This window comes from Gavialis gangeticus, unplaced genomic scaffold, assembly GCF_001723915.1.
Source record: "Gavialis gangeticus isolate Ggan-Ray unplaced genomic scaffold, GavGan_comp1, whole genome shotgun sequence".
Classification (NCBI taxonomy): domain Eukaryota; kingdom Metazoa; phylum Chordata; order Crocodylia; family Gavialidae; genus Gavialis; species Gavialis gangeticus.
Window position 1 is genome coordinate 7,576,430 of NW_017729026.1, and position 12,937 is coordinate 7,589,366.

The 12,937-nt window shown below is 40.3% G+C and overlaps 1 protein-coding gene across 1 annotated transcript in view; it reads left to right on the forward strand.

Annotated features, from left to right (window-relative positions):
• THEMIS (thymocyte selection associated) overlaps positions 1-8,866 on the forward strand; it is an 88,114-nt gene extending 79,248 nt beyond the window's left edge. The window contains exons 4-5 of the mRNA XM_019520209.1: positions 2,131-3,170; positions 8,675-8,866. Of these exons, the coding sequence (XP_019375754.1) occupies positions 2,131-3,170; positions 8,675-8,866 (1,232 nt within the window). The remainder of the gene's footprint in view (positions 1-2,130; positions 3,171-8,674) is intronic.
• The last annotated feature ends 4,071 nt before the right edge of the window (positions 8,867-12,937 follow it).

The window sequence follows — 12,937 nt, forward strand, 5'->3', positions numbered from 1 at the left end:
AAGGGGAGCTCAGCTAAACATGGGGCTCGCTGGCAGCTGTGTGTCTCAATATGCATGGGGCCAGGAGAGCTCTGCTGGCTGAAGATACAGCTGTCTCCTGGCCCTGTGCAAATTAGGACCCTTCCCTGTGCATTGGGCCAAGAGACAGCTGCTCTCCTGGCTCCGTGCACATTGAGATTAGCCCCTGCACCACCTACTAGTCTCCAAGCTAGCACCCCAGGGAAGCCTGGAGCTCTTTCTGGCTGCTACAGGGAGGGTAGAGCAGAGCAGGAGCAGCCCTTTACTAAGCTGCTCCGATTAGGAGCAGATTTTCTCCCAAAGGGTGCATGTGTATATAAGCTCCTGGGGAAGGCTTACTGCACAGTATTTTACTGCATGGTAAGCCTATATCACATTAGCAGCACACGTAGATGCACTTTTTGACACCAAACCCATTATCCAGATAAGGTTATCTGTTTGGAAATGGTAGCATATTTTTCACATATTATACACCCTTGTTACTAAATTATGGCAAGAACCCTTCCTCAAGCCCCAGACCTGAATTTAGACCCACTTCAGGGTATTCCACTTAGATCCAACAGTATGATTAAGCCCCAGTAAAAATCAGTTTAGTATTCCCAAAAACGACCAAATGGTATTGAGATAACATGGAGGCACTTGTCTCACAACCACATAACCTGATGTATACTTTACTTGTTGCTTTTATTTGTATTTGCATTCATATGCTTAACAGTACAATCAACATTTAAACTGCACTAAATGTCTCTAAATTACGTTTAAGCATTGTCTTGAGAAGTAAACTTCATTGCACATGATTAGCTACTCACTTACGAACTGAGAAATGGCTTTTTTCTTGGAAGCCATAATTTCTTAGAAAAACTATATGTAGTTATAGAAAAGAAACACAAATACACTCTGTTCTCAGTGAAACAAAAATGGGGTTTTTGATGAAATGGTCAAATGCTGTTTCCAGGAATTAAATAGGTATAGCTCTTTTAATAATAACCTGGTAAGTTTATGAAATCCCCTTAATAGTGTTTTCACACAAAGTATCCATTTGTCATATTAGTGTAATTTATGCTTAATTCTTACTAAAAATCCTAAGTTTGGAAACATTTCTTCATAGAGCTCAAAATGTTTGGCTCCTGATGATGGTAATATGAGAAAAGCTGAGTGGAAATAAACAGATGCTGAGCAGCTGTCAAAAATTATTTTTATAAAAATGCACGTTCTGTGTTAGGTTTAGTGAAGAAAGCATTCATATATTGTAATATGAGATAAACCTGTAGAATATCATATGCAGCCCAAGCAGATATATATAAATCAAGAGATTTAATGTAGAAAGACATTAAATAATGTACATTTGTTAAACTGTACTTATATAAATATTGCTTTGTGATATAACATCCAGAACCAAATTTTCTAGTCAGCTTCACCTGTGTCCTCAAGTTGGAATATGTAGTAAATACTTACAGTTTGGTAAATGGGAATTATTATTGGGTTTAGGAATTAGTAACAAATCAAATAATATAGTTCAGTGACCTGTCGATATAGGGAACCGTCACATGCTTCAACTGCGAGAACGCTGTGGTGGACAGTTATGGTATAGTCTTCCAGTGGTGATGATCTATATCCTAACTCCTATCAGTTAGTGGTTGAGTTATGCTCAGCAATATGAAGTTTAATGTCTCATCTTTAATGCAAATATAATTTGTATCCTAATTGTAGATTTTTCCATTATCCTTAGAGATGTCAACACTTCTTAATGCTACTAGTTTTTGCCTTCAGTAATATCCTGTGATAATAGGCTCAACAGATTAGTTATGTAATATGCATTCCCTGTAAATTTGCATTATTAACAAGATTAGCTGGAGCACCTTCATTGCCTTTTCCCTTGCGTTGTATTACTTCTTGTACCTCTGTCTTGTCTCATTTCCTGTTCTATAAGTTGTCTTGCTCCAGCATATCTGATCAATGTTTTCAATTAAAATGTTTGTGCTGGCAAAATTATGGGCCCAAATACAAGTTTTACAATATTTCATAGTCTTACAGCATCTTAAAGAAGTGTTTAGTTTGGGCCATGGAAAAAGTACATTTTATTGCAATGACAGTATGTCTCTTTCTTTTTAGTTCGAAAGGATATAGTTCATATCCTCTCTGATCTAGACATTGAAGTCAAAGATGTAACAGACTTTTATGATATTAACTGTTTTCTTCAACCATTATCTTTGGAAGATGTGTTTGAAAAGACAGGCAAAGAATTTCCTATGGTTGCTGAGATTATAGAGGGGTCTGTACAAAGTAATCTACTTTATAATTTATTCTACCCTGGGAAAGAGATCATCATTCACAAAAAGTACCAGGCATCAAGAGTCCTTGCATCTGAGATCAGGAGTGATTCTCCTAAAAGACATTTTTTAATTCCTGCCAGCTATAAAGGAAAATTTAAGCGAAGACCTCGGGAATTGCCAACCGCCTATGACCTGGAGATAGCAAGAAGTGGAAAGGAGCAACTTCATGTGGTAGCAACAAAAGCCTTTGACTCTCCCCACAAGGAGCTGTTTTCTGTTTCTGTTGGAGACCAATTCATAGTACAGCAGTGTCAGACTAGTGAAGTTGTATATGAAGGAAGAAAAAAAGTGGTAGATGTCTTGGCCTGTGAACAAATACTAAACAATGCCTATGAGCAAGTGCTACTTCCTATGTATATGGAAGGGGGCTTTGTAGAGGTGGTTCATGACAAAAGGCAGTACCAGCTTTCAGAGATTTGCAAAGAGTTCCGCTTGCCCTTTAATGTCAAGGTGTCAGTGAGGGATCTTTCCATTGGAGAGGACATCTTGGCTGCTGTGCCTGGCTTGCAACTTGAAGAAGAAATCACAGACTCTTACTTGCTAATCAGCACTGTCAGCAATCCCACAGACAGTTGGGAAATTCCTGTGTATCGTTTAAATATGTCTATTCATCTGCTCAGCAAACCTGTTAAAGAAACTGCATCCTCAGCCACCAGGACTATTGTGGAAGAAATTAGTGAAGAACAATATTATATGGTAAGGAGATATGAAAATCAATCCCTACATCCACCACCCAGACCTCCCAAAAAGCCAGCAGCACTGGGGTCCAAATGTCTTCTTGCCAAACCAAACCAAAGTGCATCGGATACTTCTCTGAAGGTAAGAGACATGTATTATATATTCTAGTGGAGGGACGTCACTGTTTTTATTGATTTTGTATTGGCTTCTGTTTTTAATTTAACTGGTTTATCTTCATGCAGCATTTGGGATGTAGGAATTGAATAATCTCTTGCATTAGTCTGTAGGTGAAGGAACAGTTTGGGAGTGATAGTACCTAAATATTTAAAAATGAAGTGTATTTTGATACACAAGAATAAAATTGTTCTGGTAAAAATCACAGAATCAATCTCTCACACACACTCATTACTGGTATATTTCTTAGGAATATATCACACTGATCTCAAAAACAAATAGAGTTTGAATAGAAAGCACAGATTTTTACAAAGCTATAGAAGTGTCAATACTTTACTAAGGGGGAAAAGAATATACAAAAGTGCCCATTGTAAGGTAAATATTACATTTGCTTAGGAGCAGTGAACCCACAACAATCATACTTGTCATTTGTTTTCATTATATTTTTTAAATAGAGTGAGAAGTGTCTTAGTAGACCCCAGTTAGGACATGAGCACAGTACCTGTCCAGACTATATGTAGTTTATGGAACAGCAAACATTCCTCTCTTTCTTTCCTAAACATATACAACTCCACCATGTCATTAAAAATACACATCTCAATAGCAATTATTAATCAATTAAAGGAAATACGGAAAGAGGCTACCCGTTTCCTGTTTTCCCTCTCTGAAGCTTTGCTTTCCAGTGCTTTCCTGAGGGGTAGAGGTCAAGGCCAGCAGCTGCTGGAGAAGGTAAGGCTAATGGCAAGGCTTCAATAAGGCATGTTGGCAGAGAGTGGAGGAAAGGCAAGGCCCAGGTTTCAGAAGAAGTCTGTGTCAGACTAGGGACGTATGTGGTCTGTGCGCATTTTGTGTTTCATACTCCAGGAATGGGGGTCTGCTTAACTCCCTGTCTTCTGCTTCAGAGACAATTGGACTGTCAGTCAGAAGAAGGCAGACTGCTCACTGTTACCACTGCGTATGTGGCTCTGAACTAATAGTGGGTAATGCAAGATGTTATTTTTCTTTGACTGGAAGGGAGCAATTAGCATAAGAGTGAGATAAATGATGGTGCCTTTGCACATTCATGAGTGATAGTGACCTTAGACTTCAGCCACCAGACAGAGAGGCACATCTAAGGAGAATGTTGCAAAGGATGTTTCTATAAATGCTTGTAATAAATACATAATACATTACAGTCAGAATGCTCAGCCCATGCAGCTTGGTAAATCCTCCTTTCCTGGAAAGGTGAAATAAGTAAAACATCTTTTATTCAGAAGATTAAATGCTCTGAGACCCAATGTAATAGATTTAGAGTCACACAGAATGTATTATCTCTTCCTCCTGAACAGACAGCCCTTTGAAAGGACCTGGAACTAAGCCAGTATTTTTTTGCTGTGGCCCTCATTTCACCACAGTTACAGAGGAGGCTACAGCTTTTTCTAAACATACCTGTTAAATCTGAAGGTTCAAAAGAAACTGGAGATTAGGCCTAAATGACAAATAGCCTTCTTTGCATGTTTTCTGACTATGCTTGCCTCATTAGCATACATGATAGCCAGGGTCCTGATGAACAGAAGAACCTGACAAGACTGCAACATGGAGTGAGCTTTACTATCATAAGAACTGCTAATGCTTCTAGCTGGCTCTGGCATCTTGCCATTGATGATCAGGTAGTTTTGGCAGTTCCTGGAAATGGTGTTCATGTTTGTTCCTTGTTGTGGACTGGTAGGGGGAGAGGTTTGTGTTTGCTAAATAAAGGCCATACTATGCTTTTGGATATTTGGGTTCATGGCTCTGGTGCTATGTCCTGCTGCCTTTGGCTGCCAGGAAGACTTAGCTCTCCATGTCATCACTTGAGGACTTGCTGACTGGATTAAATGCCTCCAACACGATTTGGCTCTGGAGACCCTTTCATCCTCTTCCCCTGTCATGGCTGTGGAGTAAATATTGAGTGTAATACTGGGTGGCAGGTGCTCTGTCTGTCTCTGCCCACTGCACAAAGGCATAAATGGGCACAAACCCCAGTGACATAACTCCTCTCCAGATGACATCACTGCTGTGCAGGCACTGAAAAAGTTGTTCTTCCCCTTTTTTGAGTCCCAAAGTGCTCAGAAGTGTTGCTGTTTAACAGCTGCCACATTTTACCTATGAGGGGGCTGTATTGTTGGATGGATGCAAGCCCTTTAGGTACAGTATACTGAGATCAGGTGAAAGAGACTGAATGCATGCAATATATTTTAGGGGCACTAAAAGGTTGCAAATTGCAGGGCAGCATTTGTCTCATCATCAAAAGGATTTGCTTTTTCCTTCTTCCCAGATTTTTACCCTGTGAAGAACAGGTAAGAATAATGATAATGATCATCATTTCACCATTAGAATCTCAAATTCCAGTCCTCTTTCTGCTGGTGCAGCAGTAACTGTTAAGCAAATTGCTATCTTTTGTCATCCAAAGAGTTGTGGCTGAAGTAGGAGTCTCAGGAGTATGACATCCATGAGACTGACTTGATGATAAGTCCACAAATCCAAAAAGAATATCCCCTCTCTGTGTCAAATATCTGTCAGATGCATGTGGGTGGTAGAGATACAGATGTTTTCAGGCTGTCAGGATTTTATATCTGCCTATGATTTTTGAATCGCATGAGAGCGTCCTCCAAAAACATCAAAAGGTCCCTCAGCAGGAAGTAAAATACATCCTAGTGTGAAAAAGGAGTTATTTCAGTCCCTTCAGACAGTTACTCTTTGAAGCAGCAGGGAACTGTGTAGCCCTATAAATCACTTTATGCTGTTTGTCCCTTTAAAATCAGACATAGAGGACTTTGCTTCAGCTTTCCAAATGGATAGAAAATGTTGTCAGCCAGGAATACACAAGGGAGGTATCAGAGCTAAGAGCGTTGAATATGCCCTAAGACAGGGAGAAGAAATGTCTTGGGACAGGAGATTGTTCAACTAGTATGATGGGGTATAATTGCAAAGGGCAAATAGGAAAGTGTGTTGTATGTTGCTTCCTCTGAGGCAAAGGTCATCTTGTTTGTGGTGTCACAAAGCCATTTCTGATTGATTTTGTCATACTGACTTCTGATTGATTTTGCTGTACAAGGGAGAGCAATTCATAGTTTCTGTTCAGACTTGTATAGTGCAAAGTTTTCCCTTTTAGATTTAAACTATATGTTTCAAAGTCTGCAAATGCCATGGTTCTTTTACTGTTAATTGTTAAGATAATCACTACGTATAGTTATATCATAAAAAGCCCACCTTTTTTATTCTATAATCATCAGTTTCAGGAGACCGGGGAGGTCATTTTTCCTAGTATTTTCCTAAGTCAATCACCTAATGTTTGTGGGTATAACAAATTTCAGACTGTATCATTCTTTCTTGACTTGTTCCTTCCTCACTCACTTGGAGCAGTTTTTGCATTGAGCAGGCCCATAGCAATCCATATGAAAACATGGGCTGTAGCAGCAAAGATCAGAATTTGAGATGCAGAAGGAACCTAAGCCCTTCTCAGCACTGGTTGGTCATCTCCTGTCTTGCTACACACTTTGGATACAGCTATGGCATGTCAGATTTTTTCCTTACATAGTGATTGTCCCAAACCTGATTGAATTAGTCATTTTGGTGATATTAACATTGACAACGAAACTTTGTAGCTTTTTCCCATAATATGCTGTGAGAATTTGTCTCAAATCATGTCCTCGAACAGGAATTCACAAATATTAGCTGATTCAATGGAAGTGAATCTATTCTTTGTTTCTAGCTTCTTCGACCTTTGCCAAACACAGCATTATAAGAAAGATTTAATAAGTGTATATGAACAGCTAGAAAAAAGAGAAGGAAAACAAGAGTCCTGTTTGAGGCAATCTTTCTATTAAGACTATGAGCACATGAACAGACTTATTCTGAGACAGGAAACCCACAGGCAAACAACTGGAGGTAACTGCTTTGAGGCAACGGCATGAAAATGAATAGGCGTTTTGGGAAATAGCTGCCCAGATTTGAAGCAGGATAAAATTTCCTGGGTTAGAAACGTAGGGCCTTGGTCTGACCAGAACAGTTGTTCATCTTTGCCTCGCATCCTACAGCAGGTCACCCAGGCTGGTTAAAGCTGTCCTGAAGCCTCCAGCAGGGCCTAGCTCTCCACCTACTCAGCTGGCCTTCCACTTCTCCCCTATAAACTCTTGACATGGAGCAGGAAGTGCCTGGGCAATGGGGCTTAACCTGATTCCAAACTGTTTTACTGTTTCCTCTGGCTTGTGCTCTGACTCTGCTCTCTGCTTGATCTCCAAGCTTCTTTCATTGGCTTTTTCCCTGACTCTGCTCTCTGCCTTGCTTCCTAAATTGGCTTGTTCTGAGACCTGGTTCTTGGACTAAGCTCCTGGCTTCATGCCACAACTTGTCCCTGAATTCTGCTCTCTCTTTCTGACCCGAGTTTGCACCTCAATCCCTAAGTAGACCCAGACCCGGGTGCCCGAGACCTAGCATGACACAAATTTACCTGGCTTCAATGTTAAGTTACTGCAGCTCCCCACCCCCCAATCTGGCAACAGGGGGGTTTCCCAAAAGATCCTATTGGCAACAGTGGGCTTTGGATCAGACCCTTTAACCTTGCATATTTCATAGTGAGAGACAGTTTTATTAGGGTGATATATTTAATTGAACAAACTATGTAGTAGACTTAGATAAACAATGCAAGGCATTCTTTGTTAGGCTGATAATGTTAGGTAGTCATGTTGACCTATGCTTAGTCATCTAGCAGAGATACTATACACATTCAAGAATCAAAAGACTTCAAAAACCTAACTATCAACTATCTGGCTATTCTTACACATGATACATATTTTTTAAAAATGCACCTCTGATATTAAAAGTTTCTTAGTGATCAGCTAAGGAAAAGTAGCATGTTCAGTTGCACAACCCACTTTAGCTGCTGTCATCATTGGCAATCCCTTGATTTGAGGATGATCACTACCACAGCTCATTGATGGGTCTTGAGATGATTTAAGAACCCAATTCTTGAGCCCCAGATCAGTCTGCAAAATTGCAGGTCTTTCCATAGGGGAGAGTAGGCTGCAGGCTGGAATTCCTCTCCTTTTCTTTCCTCTTCTCTCTCGTCTGCTTTGAGGGCAAGATGCTTTACCTCAAAATGGGCTGCTGCTTGGTTGATGTTGCAGTATCACTGAAGTTGGTCATCAGCCAGCTCCTCCCAACTCTTGATGTTGGCATCTGTTTTCTTGAGGCATGCCTTCAATGCCTCAGAAAGAATTCCCTTGCTTTTTGTCAGGCCACTGTGAGATCTCAGCTCATTAGTCAGCTGGGAGAAGAACAGTTGTTTTGGGAGTTGAGAGCCAGGCATCTGAGTATAATGTTTAGTCCAGTAAGGTTGGTGCTTGAGGATCACCAGCTCAATGCTGGTAATGTTGCCTTTAGCAAGGTTGCTGGCATTTGTGTGGTTATCTTCCCATTTTCTGGAGGCACTGTTGGTGATACCTCTCCAGACTCTGGAGATGATGATAGGTCGCCCACATTTTACATCCATAGAGGAGAGTGGGGATGTTGACTCTTTTGTAGACCTGGATCTTGGTGTCTTTCTGGAGGTAGTAATGGATAAAGATATACCAAGACAATTTCCAGAAGGAAGTACTTGCCCACTGGATCCTGTACTGGATCTCCTCATCAGTGTTCACTAGTGGCTCAACTACCTCCAGGGTCTTTACCTTGATGGTAATTTGGGGTGGAGGGGGGGGTGCACATTCATGTCCTAAAGGAGACTGATAGAGCGTTTTAGTTTCTTGATGTTGAGAGAGCTGCCCAAAGTTTGATAGGCTTCTCCAAAAAGACCCAATGCTGCAATCTCAAGGTTTTCCTCACCGTGTGTACAAATGATGCAGTCATCAGCATATTAAAGGTCCAGGATGGTTATTTTGAATACTTTGGTCTTTGAGTGAAAATAACCCAGATCGAAGAGCCCTTCATTCATTCAGTATCCAGTGTCAATTCTGGAAGGAAGGCAGTCCTGACTAAGAACCAGGAAGACCGTCAGAAAAATGGAGAACAGAGCTGGGGTGATGATCCTTGCTTGACCCCAGTGCAGATGACAAATAGATCTGTTTCCGGTGCACTACATAGAATAGTCACAGTCATCTGGGCCCATTTTGGATCTTACAAACAAAATACAATAAAGGCAGTTGAGAATGTGTTTGCTGCTATTCTCATTAGAGAATTGCCTAAAATGGTATCAAGGAAACATGTGATGCAAACCTTCTTCAGGGAATTCATAATCATTATAGAATTTGTTGGTAGAAATTAAGGCAGGTGTAAATGAACATTTAGATATGCTAACTGATGTAAAAAAATGCTTTAGGTGGATGAAAACAAATGGTAACACAATTTTATGGATTGGAGAAGAGGGAAAGAAGAAACAGCAAAATTAAAAAGATGTCCAGAAGTAAAAGCACAGAAAAATAAGGAGCCCCTTTATTATAATGAAATACTTTAAAAAAGAACTCACGTGCAAGTAGGCTGTGACTAAAAGTCCTTTGAAGTCATTAGGAGTAGAGCTTTTTGGAAAACAGAATTTATCTCCTTTAAAAAAAAGGGGGGGGAGCGCAAAATATAACACAACACCTGACAAATTTTGACATGTTGCTGGAGCAAAATACTCAAAAAAATTCATTTTAGAAGAACTGAAAGAGTAATTTTAGCAGGCTACTCATAGTGTCCATCTTCCCAAGCAGATACCTCTCTAGGTAGTCTGAGCTCTCAGAGAGGTATCTCCCTAGGCTGCCCAACTCTCATTTTGATGTCCTTGCTCTTATCCTCATGACAAGTATAGCTGGATAATCCCATGTGTAGTAGGATACCCAACAGCTGGCTGTGAAACAGGGCATGAAAGTGTGCTGATTTGATCCTAAGTCCATTGAAGTCACTGGAAAAAAAAACTTTAAATTAGACTTAGTTAAACATTTTCCATCTCAATGATTTTCCAGTGAAGTGCAGTTTTTGCAAAATCAGGGTGCCTAGCTCTATGCCCCCTGGCTCCTTGAGGCTCCCTTCAGAGCTCAGCTAACTGACTTCCCAGGTGTCTGACTTCTTGGCATGCTGCTTACAGGATGGATAATCCAAGGATCCTGGGGAGTCAGCATCTCAAACTGACTTTTGTAGAAACTGTATTTTCTGTTGAATAATTATTGAGGTGGAAAATGCCTGCCCAGATCCAAGCGGGAGTCTTTTCCGTGTCTTCAGTGGGCTTTGGATCAGATCAACCAATTGGGCATAACATGCAACGTTGCAACTGCCAACTGTAGAATCTCCTTCCAAGGATGTGATTATCTGGATGCACTACCATGAAGACAAGGTAAACATAATGAAAATCTTTAGAGAGCAATGTAGGGACAAATAAATATAGTGACAAATAATGGCTGTTTTTCAGGACTTGTTTTTGCCCATTTTAAAGGGGGAAAAAAAGAGCTGAGCAGAACCACTGCAGCAAGCAGAGACCGTGATTATTTAAAAATAAAGTCTATAAAAGTTTTGCCTTTCTATTTTAAAATCATTATTATTAAAAGCGTGTGGACTGTCTTAGTATGTATTATTATAACACCTAATGTGATGGCTGATACAATGCCATGACATTTTGTTGTCAACTTTTCACCTTGTAGTTAAGGTATACAAAGATAGGTTCTCTCTGATAAACCTCCTTTTGCCTAGAATATATGGTTATGGACTGGGCAGATGATAGGTGTTATAGATGCTTATCATTACATCCTTGATGCATTACCTCTCAAAGCTACGTGTGGCATCATTGAGCAATTTGCACCATATCTTGCATGTATGTATTTTTTGTTCCCACCTCTGGACAGCAACATTGCATAGCTTCAGAGGTTGTCTCAAAATAGTACTGTGCTTCTTTTCTATAGTCCACCATATCAACATTTAGCAGTGTACAGATTTCCATGCAGGATTATTTTAAGGATGCAAATATTAGACATCCTAACTACCTGATGTCTGATACAGATAGGGTTTTTGCCTTCCTGTGTAGCAGGGTGTATGGCCCTCTTTCTGGGATATGTTTTTGCCACCAGGATGTTGGCTACTATGGTCCTCCTGCTTTACCTGTGGTAGGTTAGGGTGTTATGTGTTGTGCTGGCCAAACCACACAGTCAACCCTAAGTGGATTTGTGTAGGCTGGTTCAGATGGATAGGTTGGGATGATCCTGTTTTTGGCTAGAAGTATAGATGACCGCTTGGGAACTCTTCCAGCCCTATTACTCTATGATCCTCTATGATCAACCCATCTTCTTTGTGCCTTTGTAATAATAGTACCTGCACTTTGCATATTGTCTTGCCAAAGGATTTCAATACAGCAACTTTATCTTGCCACCTTATTTTCATTAGCTTTCCCAGACAGCTTAGATGGCAACTGTTTGACTTTTTATACGCAGGCTTCAAGGTTTCTATGATTCACCAGGATAGAATTAGGACAGGACTTTCTAGACTTCAAAGATCACTCCTCTACCCTTCATAAAAGCTGTTAAATAATTCCCACAAGGTATGTGCATCTTAGCTGGAATAATATATGTTGCTGTGTGAGATCACATAATGTGATCACCTTTTTTTTTGCTAAGAAAGTAAGGTATGGAAGTGAAAATTTCATTGATGAAATCCTAAGTTACTTGGTCAATAGGCTCACCACTGATGTAGGATTCTTTGTTGAACAGATTTTTAAAGCAGTCATCACACTTTTTAGAACTTGGTCCTTTTCCATTAGAAAGGTGTTTCTATTTGAATTCATGGAACAACATGGGTATTTTAAGACCATTTTAAAACATCTTTATGTCACTTAGGTCTAATTGTGCTTCAGTTTAACTGCTTTCCTGCTTTTGCAGGTGTCCTTTGTAGCTCTTAGCTTAGATTGAAGGGTGTCATGCATGTTGAAAAGTTTTCTTAGATGTATTTTTTCCAGTTATCCCACATAAATATAGATGAAGTTACCCATCAAGAAATCTCTTTATGTCCTCTGTGTTGTCATTAAACCAACCTTGATGTTTCTGAACCTAGGATGTTCAAAGCAGCTATGTAGACATTGTCCTTGAAGTACTTCCAGTCAGCTTCAAAGTTGCAGATTGTTATGTTCAAAGGAGTACATTTCATCTTATGCTTTCACTATCTTTCCAAAAGTGCCATGTCAATAGGTGAGGCAATAGGAGAGGCAAAACAGCAGGTATGACTATATTCTGCTATAATGGAATAATTGCCAGATATGGTAGAATAACTGTGAAAAAGGCAATGTTTAGGGCACTTTCTCCAGTCCCTTCTTCAGACTTTAGAGAGGATCTGTGAAATCCTATAAAGGGCTGCCCAATCAATGTGGAGTTCGCCAAATTCAGCTGCTGCTTTAAAACCGTGAAGAATCAACCTCCATCCTGAGCTGCTCCTGTGCAAATTTGCAACTACTGCTTTCCATATAGTGCAACAGAGACTGGCCCCAGGGGCCCCTGAGCCAGATCTCATCCACTCATAAGCTAGTCGTCTGTCACCTTAAGAGCTAATTTATGGCCTCCTCATCTCCCCTTTTAGCCATGCCCAAGCCTCACAGGTATTACCAATCAATCATCACCAATCAGTCTACTGGGTGCTTATCCCTCTCTGTCCTTCCTCTGCCCTGTTCGCAGGCTCTCGCTTTATTCCCCTTTTAGGGCCCTTTATGGATGATTCTTCCCCATCAAGGCGCTCTTCACCTTGTTGTGGTGATGGGGCTT